Source organism: Dama dama, chromosome 27, assembly GCF_033118175.1.
Source record: "Dama dama isolate Ldn47 chromosome 27, ASM3311817v1, whole genome shotgun sequence".
In the NCBI taxonomy this organism is placed as follows: Eukaryota; Metazoa; Chordata; class Mammalia; order Artiodactyla; family Cervidae; genus Dama; species Dama dama.
In genome coordinates, this window is record NC_083707.1 from 15,698,415 (window position 1) to 15,714,441 (window position 16,027).

The window sequence follows — 16,027 nt, forward strand, 5'->3', positions numbered from 1 at the left end:
ATTCAAGGGACTGGATCTAGTTAATAGTGTGCCTGAAGAACTATGGACAGAGGTCCACAATACTGTATAGGAGGATGCAAACAAAACCATCCCAAAGAAGAAGAAAAGCAAGAAGGCAAAGTGGTTATCTGAGGAGGCTTTACAAACAGCAAAAGAATGAAGAAGAAGGAAAAGCAAGGGAGAGAGGGAAAGGTATATCCAATCAAATGCAGCTATTTCAATCTAGCTATCCCAAAGAACAGCTAGAAGAGAAAAGAAGGCCTTCTTCAACGGACAGTGCTTAATAACAGGAGAAAAAAACGAAAAGGTGAAAGACTAGAGATCTCTTCAGGAAAACTGGAAACATCAAGGGAGCATTCTGACCAAAGATGGGCACAATAAAGGATAAAAATGGTAGAGACCTGGTAGATGCTGAAGAGATCAAGAAGAGATGGAAAGAATACACAGAAGAACTGTATGAAAAATATCTTAAAGAACTGGATTACTACAATGGTGTGGTTAGTCACCCAGAGCCAGACATTCTGGAATGCGAAGTTAAGTGGGCCTTAAGAAACACTGCTGTTTATAAAGCTAGTGGATGTGATGAAATTCCAGAAGAACTATCTAAATCCCTAAAGGATGATGCCACCAAGGTTTTGCATTCATTATGTCAGCAAATCTGGAAAAGCCAACAGTGGCAACAGGAAAAGGTCAATCCTCATCCCAATTCCCAAGAAGAATGTGCTTACCATGGGACAACTGCACTCATCTCCCATGCCAGTAAGGTCATGCTTAAAATACTGCATGCTAGGCTTTAGCATTAGGCAAACCAAGAACTTCCAGATGTCCAAGCTAGGTTTAGAAAAGGAAGAGGAGCTAGAGATCAAATTGCCAACATTTGCTGGATTATAGAGAAGGCAAGAGAATTTCAGAAAAACATCTATCTCTGTTTCATCGACTAAGCTAAAGCCTTTGACTGTGTGGATCATGACAAACTGTGGGAAACTCTTAAGAGAGACGGGAATACCAGACCATCTTACCTGTCTTCTGAGAAACCTATATGCGGTCAAGAAGCAACAGTTAGAACCTTGTATGGAACACCTGATTCGTTTAAGGTCAAGAAAGGAGTAGGACAGGGCTGTCTGCTGTCACTCTGTTTGTTTAACCTATATGTTGAGCACATCATGAGAAATGCTGGGCTGGATGAGTTACAAGCTGGAATCAAGATAGTTGGGAGAAACATCAACAACCTCAGATACTCAGATATGCAGATGATATCACTTTAATGGCAGAAAGCAAAGAACTGAAGAGCCTCTTGATGAGGGTGAAGGAGCAGAGCAAAAGAGCCTCTTAAGATTAAATATTAAAAAAAACTAAGATCATGGCATCCAGTTCCATTACTTCGTGGCAAACAGAAGGGAAAAAGGTGGAAGTAGTGACCCATTTCCTTTACTTGGGCTCCAAAATCACTGCAGATGGTGACTGCAGTCATGAAATCAGAAGACGATCGCTTCTTGGCAGGAAACCTAGACAGTATGTTGAAAAGCAGAGACATTACTCTGCTGACAAAGGTCCGTATACTTAAGGCTACGGTCTTACTAGAGGTCATGTACAATTCTAAGAGATGGACCATAACAAGGCAGAAAGCCAAAGAATTGATGCCTTTGAACTGTGGTGCTGGAGAAGACTCCTGAAAGTCCCTTGGACAACAAGGAGATCAAACCAGTCAATCTTAAGGGATATCAACCCTGAATAGTTACTAGAAGGACTGATGCTGAAGCTGAAGCCCCAGTATTTTGGCCATCTGATGAGAACAGAGTACTTGTTGGAAAAGTCCCTGATGCTGGGAAAGATTGTGGGCAGAAAGAGAAGAGGGCTTCAGAGGATGAGATGGCTGGATGGCATCACCAGTGCAATGAACATGAACTTGGGCAAACTTCAGGAGATGGTGAGGAACAGGGAGGCCTGGCGTGCTGTGGTCCATGGCGTCGCAAAGAGCGGGACATGACTGGGTAACTGAACAACAACATGAAGTAGTTCAAGTAAAGTACTATAAGAATATGTGCACAGGCTGCGACATTAACAGCATTCTAAACTGCAACTCACACTGTATCATCGGTATCTTCACACTAGCAAGTGGCAATTTAGTTTCAGTATTCCTGTCTGTCACATTAATACTGCTGGATTAAATTTTGCTAGTTTGTAACATCATTTAACCTACAAATCTGTTTTTATTTTATAGTCATGTATTAATATGAGTAGATGCATAATAAGTTAATATCAGACTTTATGTTGTACATATTTAAGATCATAAACTGTAATATGTCAACACAGGGGATTTCATTTGTTTAAAATAGTTTTATGTATTACTTATGATTGAAAAACACCTTTTCAGAATTTCAAAATGGGCTTCAGGAGGTTTCTAAATACAATGAAATTAATACTTTCAGAAGTTCACAGACCAACAATTTCCCAAGGGAAGTCCATGATTCCAAAAAGATGAGAAATTGGTTTGGAAATAAGTAATTTGAAAATATGATACTCACTGGGAATACAACATCTCCTAATCTCTTAACATTCAAGGGAGTATGCAATCATTGATTTTCCCATGATTTGGTGAAAAGTTTATGATCAATTTCTGTTAAAGGTTTCACTGCTTTCAACTAAACATGTATCCTTTGTTCAACTAAGCTAAGATCTTCATTTTCTGCTTTATTCTTATCCTGGAATTCCCACTTATTATCTACTTTGTTAGACAAATCCCATTCTATCCTTCACATGGTAAAGAAATGAGAGGCTTACAATATCATAGGTACAGATAATCCTTTCTTAGTTTTATTTAATCATTTAATGTCTTGTTATCGATATAATTCTGACTGAAACCCACCACTTGAGTAGAAAGCCTATCTTAAGAACCTCTGATTCAAAATTGCTTCCCTTAATAAATCATTTATCAAATGGTATCAATCATCACATGGAGTTCATTTAATGGGCTCAATGCTTTTAATAGGAAACTTAGTCCCACTTTTCTTCATTTCGTTGTCAGGCGTTACTGGAATTTCAATGTCAACTTGCATCACTGCCTGCAAATGAAGAGTATATTTCTATCCTTCTTGTAAGAAAATTCTCAAAGAACAAGATTAATAATTATAAGGCATAAAAGATTCAATATCTAGCTATGAAACTATTACTATGCATTCCAAGTTCAAAGAGGAATGTATTTTGAAAAGAGTTTATCAATGTTTTAAGAAAATTCATCTTCATACCAAACAGGATGGCTTTTTAAAGTTAATATCTGTAAATTAAAATTTTAGGAAATTTTAAAATGCACTTAATGAAATTTAAGAAAATATTTAAAAAATTCAAGGAGTGTGTCTTATTCAAATCTATGATGTTAAATAGTCAAGGGGCAAAGTGTACATAAAACAAACTTAATGTTCACTGTAACTACTTTATTTTGTCCCTGACTGGAAGAGAATAAGAGGTGTTAATTAAATTTTCCTGTTATTTGCATTTCTAATTCTTTGTGACCACATGGATTGAAGCCTGCCAGGCTTCTCTGTCCATGGAATTCTCCAGGCAAGAATACTGGAGTGGATTGCCATTTCCTTCTCCAGGGATCTTCCTGACATAGGGATCGAACCTGGGTTTCCTGCACTGCAGGCAGATTCTTTACCATCTGAGCCACCAGGGAAGTCTATTTGCATTAGTGACATGGAAGTATTTTTAAAATTGTAGGTGAAGACAATTTTTTGGATTAAAGAGAATATATACTGCTGAAATTAATAGTATATAGTGTAGAGTTTTTCTTAATTTTCCTTTTGCCTATTTAATAATTAAATGGAACCAATCTCAAAACTGTACTTATTGTTTTTTATACCTCTGCTTATTCTTTCTACTTGAATCTCTCATGTTCTCTGTAACACTCCACTTCATCAATGGACAGATCATCCAGACAGAAAATCAATAAGGATAGAGCCTTAAATGAAACGTTAGACAAGACCAAGTTAATTGATATTTAACTGGTATTTAAAGAGCATTCCATCCAAGAGCATAATATACACTCTTCTCAAGTGCACATGGAACATTGTCCAGGATTAACCTCGGTCTGGGCAACAAGGCGAGCCTTGGTAAAATTAAGAAAACTGAAATCTTAGCACCTTTTCCAATCACAATGCTATGAGATTAGAAATAAACTACAAGAAAAACTGAAGAAATCAAAGAGGAAATCAAATACCTAGAGACAAATGAATATGAAAAGCACATCAATTCAAAACCTATAGAATACAGCAAAAGCAATTCTAAGGGGGATGTTTACAATGATACAATCTTCCCTCAGGAAACAAGAAATACCTCAAATAAACAACCTAACCTTACACCTAAAGCAACCAGAGAAAGAATAATAAACAGAACCAAAGTTAGCAGAAGGAAAGAAATCACAAAGATCAGAGTGGAAATAAATGAAACAGAGACCAAAAAAAAAAATAATAATTCAAAGATCAACGAAACTAAAATATGGTTCTTAGAAAAGATAAACAAAAGTGATAAACCATTAGCCAAAGGATCATAAAAGACTCTTACAAGCAACTGTAAGAGCAACAAGTATGCAACAACATGTATGCCAAGTGGACAACCTGGGAAAAAATGGACAGATTTTTAGAAAGGTACATTCTCCCAAGACTGAACCAGGAAGAAATAGAAAATATGAAGAGACCAATCACTGCACTGAAATTGAAACTGTGATTTAAAAACTCCCAACAAACAAAAGTCCAGGATCTGATGACTTCACAAGCAAATTCCAAGAAGAGCTAACAATAATCCTTCTGAAACTGTTCAAAAAAATTGCAGAGGAAAGAAAACTATCAAACTCATTCCGTGAGGCCATCATCACCTTGACACAGAAACCAAAGATATCACAAAAAAAGGATTATCACAGGGCAAAATCACTGATGAACACAGATGCAGAAATCCTCAACAAAATACTAGGAATCTGAATCCAACAATACATTAAAAGAATCATACACCATGAACAGTGGGATTTAACCCAAGGAGTCAAGGATTTTTTCACTTTCTGCAAATCAGTGTGATAAACCACATCAAAAATTGAAGGAAAAAAAACATATGATCATTTTAATAGATGCAGGAAAAGGTTTTGACAAAACTCAGCAACTACTTATGATAAAAGTTCTCCAGAAACTGAGCATGGAGTGTACATACCTCAACATAATAAAGGCCATATACAACAAATCTACAGCTAACATCATACTCAAAAGTGAAAAGCCGAAAACATTTCCTCTAAGATCAGGACCAAGACAAGGATACTTTCACCACTTTTACTCAACGTAATTTTGGATATCTTAGCCACAGCAATCAGAGAAGAAAAAGAAATAAAAGGAATCCAAATTGGAAAACAAAAAGTCACTGTTTGCAGATGACGTGATATTATACACAGAAAATCCTAAAGATGCTACCAAAAGCTACTAGACCTCATCAATGAATTTGGTGAAGTTGCAGGATCAAAATTAGAGCACAGAAATATGCTATATCTCTATATACTAACAATGAAAGATTAGAAAGAAATTAAAGAAACAACCACATTCAGTATTGCATCAAAAAGTATAAGATACCTAGGAATAAACCTACCCAATGAGACAAAAGAACTGTACTCTGAAAACTGTAAGATGAAAGAAAGATGTAACTGAAAGAAACTGAAGATGACACAAACAGATGGAAAGGTATACCATGTGCTTGGATTTGGAGAATCAATATTGTCAAAATGACTATATTACACAAGGCAATCTACAAAGGTATTTTTCACAGAACTAGAAAAAAAATTTTAAATTTGTATGGAGACACAAAAGACCCTGAAGAGCCAAAGCAACTTTAAGAAAGAAAAATGAAGTTGGAGGAATCAGGTTCCCTGGCTTCAGACTCTACAGCAAAGCTACAGTCATCAAAATAGTATGAATCTGGCACAAAAACAGAAATGTATATCAACGAACAGGATAGAAAGCCCAGAGATAAACCCACACATCCACACATCCACACATCTCTAGGCAACTTGTCTTTGACAAAGGAGGAAGAATATACAATGGAGAAAAGACAGTCTCTTCAATAAATTGGAAAAACCAGATAGCTATGTGTAAAAAAAAAAAAAAAGAAAGAAATTAGAACATTCTTTAACAACACACACAAAATGAACTCAAGATGGGTTAAAAACCTAAATTCAAGACCAGACAGTATAAAGCCCGTAGAAGAAAACATAGGCAAAACACTCTGTGACATAAATCACAGTAATAGAAATCGAATTAAGCTCAAAGGCTTTTGTACAGCAAAGGAAATCAGAGAAGACAAAAAGATAAGCCACAGAATGGGAGAAAATAGCTGCAAATAATGCAATCAACAATTGATTAGTCTCCAAAAATTACAAACAGCTCATAGGGCTAAATACCATAAAAACAACCCAATCAAAAAATGGGCAAAAGACCTAAATAGACATTTCTCCAAAGAAGACATACAGATGCCAAGAGGCACATGAAAAGTTATTCAACCCTGCTGTTTAATAGAGAAATAAAATAAAACCTATAATGAGATATTGCCTCACACCAGTCAAAAGGGCCATCATCAAAATCCACAGACAATAAATGCTGGAGAGGGTATAGAGAGAAGGGAACCCCTCTACACTGTTGGTAGGAATGTAAATTGATACAGCCACTATGGAGAACAGTATGAAGTTTCTTTAAAAAAAACAAAAATAGAGCTACCATGTGACCCAGAAATCCCATTCCTGGGCATATATCTGGAGAAAAACATGATTTGAAAGGACACATGCACCCTGATGCTCACTGCAGGACTGTTTACAGTCGCCAAGACAAGGAAGCAACCTAAATGTTTATCAACAGAGGAAGGGATAAAGAAGAGTGGCACATATATACAAAGGAATAATACTCAGCTGTTAAAAATGAAATAATGCCATTTGCAGCATCATGGATGGACCTAGAGACTGTCATGCTGAGTGAAGTCAGTCAAGAGAGAGAAAGAGAAATATTTTATGATATCCTTTATATGCAGAATCCAAAAAAAAAAAAATGATAAAAATGAACTTATTTACAAAACAGAAACAGACTCACAGACTAGAGAACGAACTTATGGTTACAGGGGGGAAAGCTGGGAGAAGGGATAGCTGGGGAATTTGGGATGGAGAGGAACAAAGTTCTGTATTTAAAATGAATAACCAACAAGAACTTAACTGTATAGCACAAGGCACTGTGCTCAATGTTATGTGGCAGCCTGGATGAGAGGGGAGACTGGGGAAGAATGGATACGTGTGTATGGCTGAGTCCCTCTGCTGTCCACCTGAAACTATCACAACACTGTGAATTGGCTATACTCCAATATAAAATAAAAAGTTTTAAAAACCTGAAAAAATGGATTTTAAAAAAGAAGAAGAATCTTAATAACCATTTCAGATACTGATAGTTTTCTTTGCTACTAAGACAAATTCTCAGGCCCTATCATATCTAGGCCTGGGGACCAGCACTCTGTATTTTAACTGGCTCTCCTGATGATTCTAATACACTCAGAAGCTTGAGGATTTCTGATCTACTTTATTACGAGGAGTACAACTCTCGGCTTCAGTTAGGTCATTGTGGAGGGGACAATCATTTAAATGACGATTCAGACCAATGGCTATAGTTTCCTTGTGCTGTTCAACTACATCATCTTAAAAACTGACACATTTTTTTGGGTTCTAGGGGTTACTATGAAAATAATTTTTTAATATTTTCATTTATGAAACTTCAAATTCTTTAAAATACACCAAAATGTAATCTCTCCTCAAGTTATTCATTTTGAAGCAAAACAGTGTCTATGCAGCATTAAGGAACATATAATCTGATAAAACTTACATTAAAATAGTTAATACCCTAATCTATAGTTTTACTTCAGTGACATGAATTAAGGTTTGTTATATAATAGGTGATCCAAAAGGAAGGAGACTGACTTTCCTCCACAATCTGACTTCAAATTTCTCCAACCAGACTATATATTACCTGAAAAGCCATGGCTTACTTCAGCTTTGGGGTATTTTATTGGACTGCATATTTTTCTCTATTTGCATCCCATACAAATTCAACATATTCTTAACGGCCCCATTTAAATTACTCTTTCCATGAAGTAATCTCTGTCTCCTTAGGCACAATGAATATAGCCCTCTATTACTTTTTATTACCTCTATGAGAAAAAACAACGTTCTTCTCAAAAAAACTTAAAAAAAAAAAAAAAAAGGCAGCTTTAAGGAAACTATTAACATTTTCCTTATGATAGGTTTCAGTAAACAAAAAGACTTACTTCCTGACACTGAATATTTAAGAAACTTTCAAAAGATCAGATTTTAAATAATGTTAAAAAGAAAACTATTCTCATGAGGACAAGTTCTCACTATTTAAACATCTAAAGTAACGATCAGTAAAGACTAAAAAAGTATTTATGGATAAAAAGGGAAGGTCTTATGTGCTTCTCTCTCTTCTGTATATATCAACTGAGAAGTACAAATCAAACTGGTAAATAATAGTATGTCCACAGTCTATAGTGAAAATAAGTTTTGACAGGATATAGATTTTTCTGTAACCCACAGATAGATAAAAAATGATATGAAAAAAACTAGTTTATTTATTTCTTTTCAAAGCATTTACTGGGTGTCTACTATGCACAAAACTTTATTTATACTCCCTTCTCTCATGTTCCAAAGAATAAACAAACACATTAAGAAAATAAGTCTGTAGTTTTAGATTTTACAGTATGCTTAATCCTCCAAACTGAATAACAAGTACAAACAACTGAGAAAGCATTACCATTTGAATAGTAACTAAGTTTATTCTACTTAAGAAGATTTTGAATATCATGAATTCACGATATCCTGAAAATATGTCCTGAAAAAAAGTATGATGTCCTGAAAAAAAATAAAACAAATAATATTTATTTTTAAAATAAAATAAATCTTCCCCTGGGTTGGGAAGATCCCCTGGAGAAGGGAAAGGCTACTTACTACAGTATTCTGGGCTGGAAAATTGGGGTCGCAAAGAGTCGGACACGACTGAGCGACTTTCACCTTAAAACACTGAAAGGATAGCATTAAATCATCAATCAAACTTTTTCTTTTAAAAAGCTTCCTATATTATTAAAATAATGAGCCTCTCAAAAGAGAATTCAGAGAGTGGTAACTTGAAGGTGTCTGGGTTCTGGAGTAGAAAAAAAAAAATTAGAAATACATTGCTTTCTTCTCTCTAAAATTATGGTTCCAAATAACAGCTATATAAGTCAAAAAAGGAAGGCATTTTTATTTTCTGGTGGTGAAATAAACAAAACATAATAGTTAGCCCAAAAGGAATGCTTACAAGCCAGAAAGATAAAGAACATTACAGCATACTGACACATGTATATGGAATTTAGAAAGGTGATAACGATAACCCTATATGCAGAACAGAAAAAGACACAGAAATACAGAACAGACTTTTGAACTTTGTGGGAGAATGTGAGGGTGGGATATTTCAAAAGAACAGCATGTATGCTATCTATGGTGAAACAGATCACCAGCCCAGGTGGGATGCACGAGACAAGTGCTCCGGCCTGGTGCACTGGGAAGACCCAGAGGAATCGGGTGGAGAGGGAGGTGGGAGGGGGGATCGGGATTGGGAATACATGTAAATCCATGGCTGATTCATATCAATGTATGACAAAACCCACTGGAAAAAAAAAAATAAAAAAAAAAAAAAAAAAAAAGGAATGCTTACTAGGTACTCAGTACCATACAAAATTCTACCATATTAAATCATTCAACTCTCACACCAGGAGAGAGATTCTATTGTTATACACTGGGATGAGACTGAGACACAGGTAGACAGCATGCTGTCATCCAATGGCAGAGGGACAATTTTAATTCAAAGAATCTGACTTCAGAGCCTGACATATTAACTCCTACAATGACATATTAACCCCTACAATCCATGCAGTTGCACATGATAAGTCAAACATGACTGAGCAACATTCATTATATATACGACAGAGCTTAAATTGGGTGTGTGTGTGTGTTAGTCACTCAGTCGTGTCCGACTCTGACCCCATGGACTGTAGCCCACCAGGCTTCTCTGTCCATGGGATTCTCCAGGCAAGAATACTGAGTGGGTTGTCATTTCCTTCCTCAGGGGATCTTCCCAACCCAGGGATCGAACCCAGGTCTCCAGCATTTCAGGCAGATTCTTTACTGTTTGAGCCACGAGGGAAGCTCTACTCAAATTATAACATACGTAATTAACATAACTTGAAACTGCTTTGAAATATGGACTGCTAGTAAAAAACGACTAGAGACACAAACATTTTAAAATAAATCATTAAAAACGTCAGGAAGCTGAGGTATGTATTATACTTCCATTTGTCTTGATATAACTTGTTTTTCCTTGCATAATCCAATTTCATTCAATCTAAACGCCAGAACTGAAAATATTTATCCCAGTGAGGAAGATTTAAAATGCTTGCTGTTTGATATAAATGGATGAAATAATTAGAGAGATTAAGAAGAAATAACTTAGAGAAATACTGTTTTTTTTTTTGTTTTTTTGGTGTGTAATTTTATTTTTTTATTTATTTATTTTTTAAAATTTCCCTTCATTTTTATTTATTTATTTTTTTTGAAGTAATTAGCCTCCAACTAATAAAGAAAAAAAGAAAAAAAAAAAAGAGAGAGAAATAACTGTTTTAAAAGAAGCAGACATGCCTCCTACCCAGCACATTTTAAGGTAAGCTTTTTTCTTCAAAAACAACATTTAGAGCACCCTCTAGTGGAAAACTGGTGACAAGAACTTTAAAATCTGTTACTGAAATTTTACAATTCAGTTTCCACAAAACAAGTATCTATGCTACTGCTGCTAAGTCGCTCCAGTCATGTCCGACTCTGTGCGACCCCATAAGACGGCAGCCCACCAGGCTCCCCCATCCCTGGGATTCTCCAGGCAAGAACACTGGAGTGGGCTGCCATTTCCTTCTCCAACGCATGCGTGCATGGTAAGTCGCTTCAGTCATGTCTGACTCTGTGCGACCCCATAGACGGCAGCCCTCCAGGCTCCTCTGTCCACAGGATTCTCTAGGCAAGAATCCTGGAGTGGGCTGCCATTTCCTTCTCCGCAAGTATCTATGGCCTGGGCCAAAAAAGTATATTAGGTAGATCTTTCTTTCTAAATTTTAACTCTTATAAAGTATCCCCATCAATACACATAGACACACACAAGACAGAACAGTTCTCAAAGTCCAACAGAAAAAGGCCTCTTATTTATCAGTTTCCAAAAGAAGAGACAGGTAAGATCTGTGAATCCCCAGCACCTAGAACAACACCTAAATATTACAGATATATTGCTACTCTATACATTAAAGAATTCCACTGTGGTTATAAAATGAATACAATATAAAAACAAATGTAATTATTTTTGCAGTTTGATTCTGTGGTTAAAAAATTCAACTGAAAACAAAGAGAGCTAAAAAACAACACAGGCAAAACATTTTCCAAATTATTATTTTTTTCCAAACACAGCATAACATTTTAAAAATATACTTTACTAAAGGAATAAATTTGGCAAGAACCTCCAACCTCCAATTCAATTTGGTTACATCCCTTCAGGCTTTGATTATTAAAGGGATTGTATGGCCCAAAGATTGCTCAAACTACTGCACAATTGCACTCATCTCACACGCTAGTAAAGTAATGTTCAAAATTCTCCAAGTCAGGCTTCAGCAATATATGAACCGAGAACTTCCAGATGTTCAAGCTGGTTCTAGAAAAGGCAGAGGAATCAGAGATCAAATTGCCAATATCCGCTGGATCATAGAAAAAGCAAGAGAGTTCCAGAAAAACATCTATTTCTGCTTTACTGACTATGCCTAAGCCTTTGACTGTATGGATCACAATAAACTGTGGAAAATTCTGAAAGAGATGGGAATACCAGATCACCTGACCCGCCTCTTGAGAAACCTATATGCAGGTCAGGAAGCAACAGTTAGAACTGGACATGGAACAACAGACTGGTTCCAAATAGGAAAAGGAGTACATCAAGGCTGTATATTGTCACCCTGCTTATTTAACTTATATGCAGAGTACATCATGAGAAACGCTGGGCTGGAAGAAGCACAAGCTGGAATCAAGATTGCCAGGAGAGATATCAATAACCTCAGATATGCAGATGATACCACCCTTATGGCAGGAAGTGAAGAGGAACTAAAGAGCCTCTTGATGAAAGTGAAAGAGGAGAGTGAAAAAGTTGGCTTAAAGCTTAACATTCAGAAAACGAAGATCATGGCATCTGGTCCCATCACTTCATGGGAAATAGACAGGGAAACAGTGGCTGACTTTATTTTTTTGGGCTCCAAAATCACTGCAGATGGTGATTACAGCCATGAAATTGAAAGAGCTTACTCCTTGGAAGGAAAGTTATGACCAACCTAGACAGCATATTAAGAACCAGAGCCATTACTTTGCCAACAAAGGTCCGTCTGGTCAAGGCTATGGTTTTTCCAGTGGTCATGTATGGATGTGAGAGTTGGACTGTGAAGAAAGCTGAGCACCGAAAAATTGATGCTTTTGAACTTTGGTGTTGGAAAAGACTCTTGAGAGTCCCTTGGACTGCAAGGAGATCCAACCAGTCCACCCTAAAGGAGATCAGTCCAGGGTGTTCACTGGAAGGACTGATGCTAAAGCTGAAACTCCAGTTCTTTGGCCACCTCATGCAGAGAGTTGACTCATTGGAAAAGACCCTGATGCTGGGAGGGATTGAGGGCAGGAGGAGAAGGGGATGACAGAGGATGAGATGGCTGAATGGCATCACCGACTCGATGGACATGAGTTTGAGTAAACTCCGGGAGTTGGTGATGGACCGGGAGGCCTGGCGTGCTGCGATTCATGGGGTTGCAAAGATTCGGACACAACTGAGTGACTGAACCGAACTGATCTGATGGCATTGATACAGACATAGTTCCACATGCAAATTTTACCAGGTAGTTTTTCACACTAAAGATTTAAAGTTGAATATATAAAATTTCAGATTACATGAATAACACAGTTATTACACTAGCAATTAGTGAGGCTACACTGGATGTTAAATTCTTGGCATGAAAATTTGGAGAAATACTAATAGATAATATCATTACTTGAGAGACTATTTTAAGGGTACTTTAAAATCTATTTTCTATGAAGGGCTGAAAAAACTTGTATCGTATGGCATAGGGAAGAAAAAGCTCTATAGAAGAAAAGAAATATTTATTCATTAATTCAACAATAATTTATCAAAGATTTTAGCTGAATGTTGTTCAAGGCTCTGGAGGCACACTGAATGGACAAGGTCCTTGTTCTCAGGGAACTTACATCCTGAATGGGAGAGGATAATGTTAAGAAGTCAACAAGCTCCATGACAGTTAGGACTTCTGTCTCTTTTGTTTGGTATTCCCAGCATCTAGAACAACACCTAAAATATAGTAGGTGCTTAATAAATACTTGTTGAATTGTATTTGAAAAAAAAGATAACTTAAGCTAGTGATAAGTGCTGCAAAGAAAACAAAACAGAGTAAGTAGAGAGCAATGGAGAGGGGTGGGGTGGCAGGTATACATTATTTCAGACTGAAGAGTTAGAAAAGGCTATTCTAAAAAGATGCCATTCAAACTTAAGCTTAGTAACCAAAGTCTTGCAAAGATCTGACAGAAGAGCTTCCCAGTAAGAACGAAACAAGAGCACTGGCTCAACACAGGAGTGATTTCACATTCAGACATTCAAACTGGTTGGGCAAGCCACAATGGCTACATTAAAGAGTTCGTATTTTAATCAAACAGTTTGGGCAAAAGATACTGGTGGTTGCAAATGGGGTTGAAGCAGTGGAAATGAAGAGAGGGGTTAACTTCATTACCCATTTTAGTGAGCAGTAGATACAATCTGATAATATGTTTAATATGTGAAATGAAGTCAATAATGGAATTAAAAATAACTTCCAACTCTGGGGCTTAAACAACTGAGTAGAGGATGTTCCTATTTATTAAGATGGGAAAATCAAGCAAGGAACAGATTATTAGGCAGGTATTCAAAGAAGAAAACTTTTACAACTAGCTGTATATTTAGGATTTCAAGTAAATAGCTAGTGAAATGGACTGAAATAGAGTAAGTTTGGAAGTTGTTTGCACAGAGAAGGTGTTTAAAGCACTGGGCCTAGGAGCTATTAGGAAGAAGGAGGATGAGAACAGTTATTCCAAATACCTCCAAGGGGAAAAGGTAAAGAATTAAAGATGGAGGTTAAATGTATGGTAAAAACCACTACAATATTGTAAAATAATTAGCCTCCAACTAATAAAAATAAATGAAAAAAATAAAATTAAAAAAAAAAAAAGATGGAGGTTAATGTGACTTCAGTGTTGACTGAGTGTTGACTGATACTGTGACTTATCGGTGTTGTTTGATAAGAGAAAGAATATTTAAACACTCTAAAACTACAGCTGCACAGTAATAAACTGGACTACTTGCAGACAATACGGGCTTTCTACTAGAGGAGGCACTTCAAGAAGTAAAGGCTATCTGATCATCTGCAGGATTTCTACTATATCAATTCTTAAAAAGTATAGGCGTTTCCTTTATATGTTCTTAAAAGTACCATATAAAGGGACTTCTAAGACTACAATTTATATTTATTTAGGCAACTTATTTTATTATGAAGTAGATTTCACAGCAAAAATCATTGGCATATAAAATGTATATCTTCTAATAGTCATCATTACCTGTTTTTGTCAGCAAAAGGTTATCCAGGTGCCTGTCTCCTACTCCAAGAATATATGTAATCACGCAATATCCAGCTGCAATAACAGTTCAAAAACAAAAAGCAAAAGAATTGTGAAAAACACATGCAAACCAGGTTATACATACAACTGAATACAAAAGCAGTTTGAGTTAATTTAACTTTAAACTGATTACTACTCTTTTCAATTTCTTACCTAAATTTTCAAATAAAATGTGTAATCTTTGATTCTATGAGGCAGTTATCACTTGAAACTCAAATTGTTATTTGCATCAGAAAAAATATCGTGAATAATTCCTTCAAATTGTTAAAAAGTCACTTTAACCAAAGTTAAGTGAGATTTTAGAAACCTTAATTATAACATGTGTCTATCATTTCTCATTTCTAACTGGATATATGTCAAGAATGACAGTGAAAAAAGGGTCGTGGAAAACTACATAATGAAGTTAATGATACCATAACCATCTTATCTACACAATGACAAAAGTAAAAGTAAAATTAAAACAAATTTTAGAGAAATAATCTTGAAGTGCTAGCAGACACAAAAACGAATGAATTCACTTGAGTTGTAAAAACATGTAAAACATGTATGAAGTTCATAGCATAATCCTCTAAATCTAGAAAAATTACATAAGCAGGACCAGTCATTGTCTCATTTTTTTCTTTCTCTTATAAAATCTGGAAACCTGGCACATGTTGAAAATGCTCAAAAAACTTAAGCAAATAACATCTGTTTGAAGCTGAATTTTTTCTGCTCTGTTTCTCTCATTAATAACCTAACAATAAATACAATTTGCAAATACATGTATGACTATGCCAGTATTTACAAACATATTTATTTCAGTCACTACAGAAAATAAAAATCAGACCACTTGTTAATAACAGCATTAATCCTGTCTAAATTCAGTTAATATTATTAATGTTCATTTGATACACGTTCTGAAGGCCATACCAGAAGTCCAAAAATGACTTAAGCAATGACATTACCATTAGATCAATCTTCAATTATTAGGTTGGTACAAAAGTAATAGCAGTTTTGGACCCTTAATTTTAAATCATTATACCTAGGCTCAAACACATCTTTATTCACCAAAATAGAACTGTTATAATTAACATGTTTTTAGCAACGAGAAGCAAGTTGGTTTATTCCCAGAGTACAAAAATCTGTGCTTTGGGATTTGATGAACTCTTGGAAAGCATTATCTGCATCCTGCTGATTGCAGAGATGTTT

The 16,027-nt window shown here is 35.8% G+C and overlaps 1 protein-coding gene across 2 annotated transcripts in view; it reads right to left on the minus strand.

Moving 5' to 3' along the window:
• The window catches only part of PIK3C3 (phosphatidylinositol 3-kinase catalytic subunit type 3), a 157,570-nt gene that overhangs the window by 23,186 nt on the left and 118,357 nt on the right, over positions 1–16,027 (minus strand). For both annotated transcript variants that reach the window (XM_061131258.1, XM_061131257.1), the window contains exon 21: positions 14,780–14,854. In XM_061131258.1, coding sequence (XP_060987241.1) covers positions 14,780–14,854 — 75 coding nt within the window. The remainder of the gene's footprint in view (positions 1–14,779; positions 14,855–16,027) is intronic.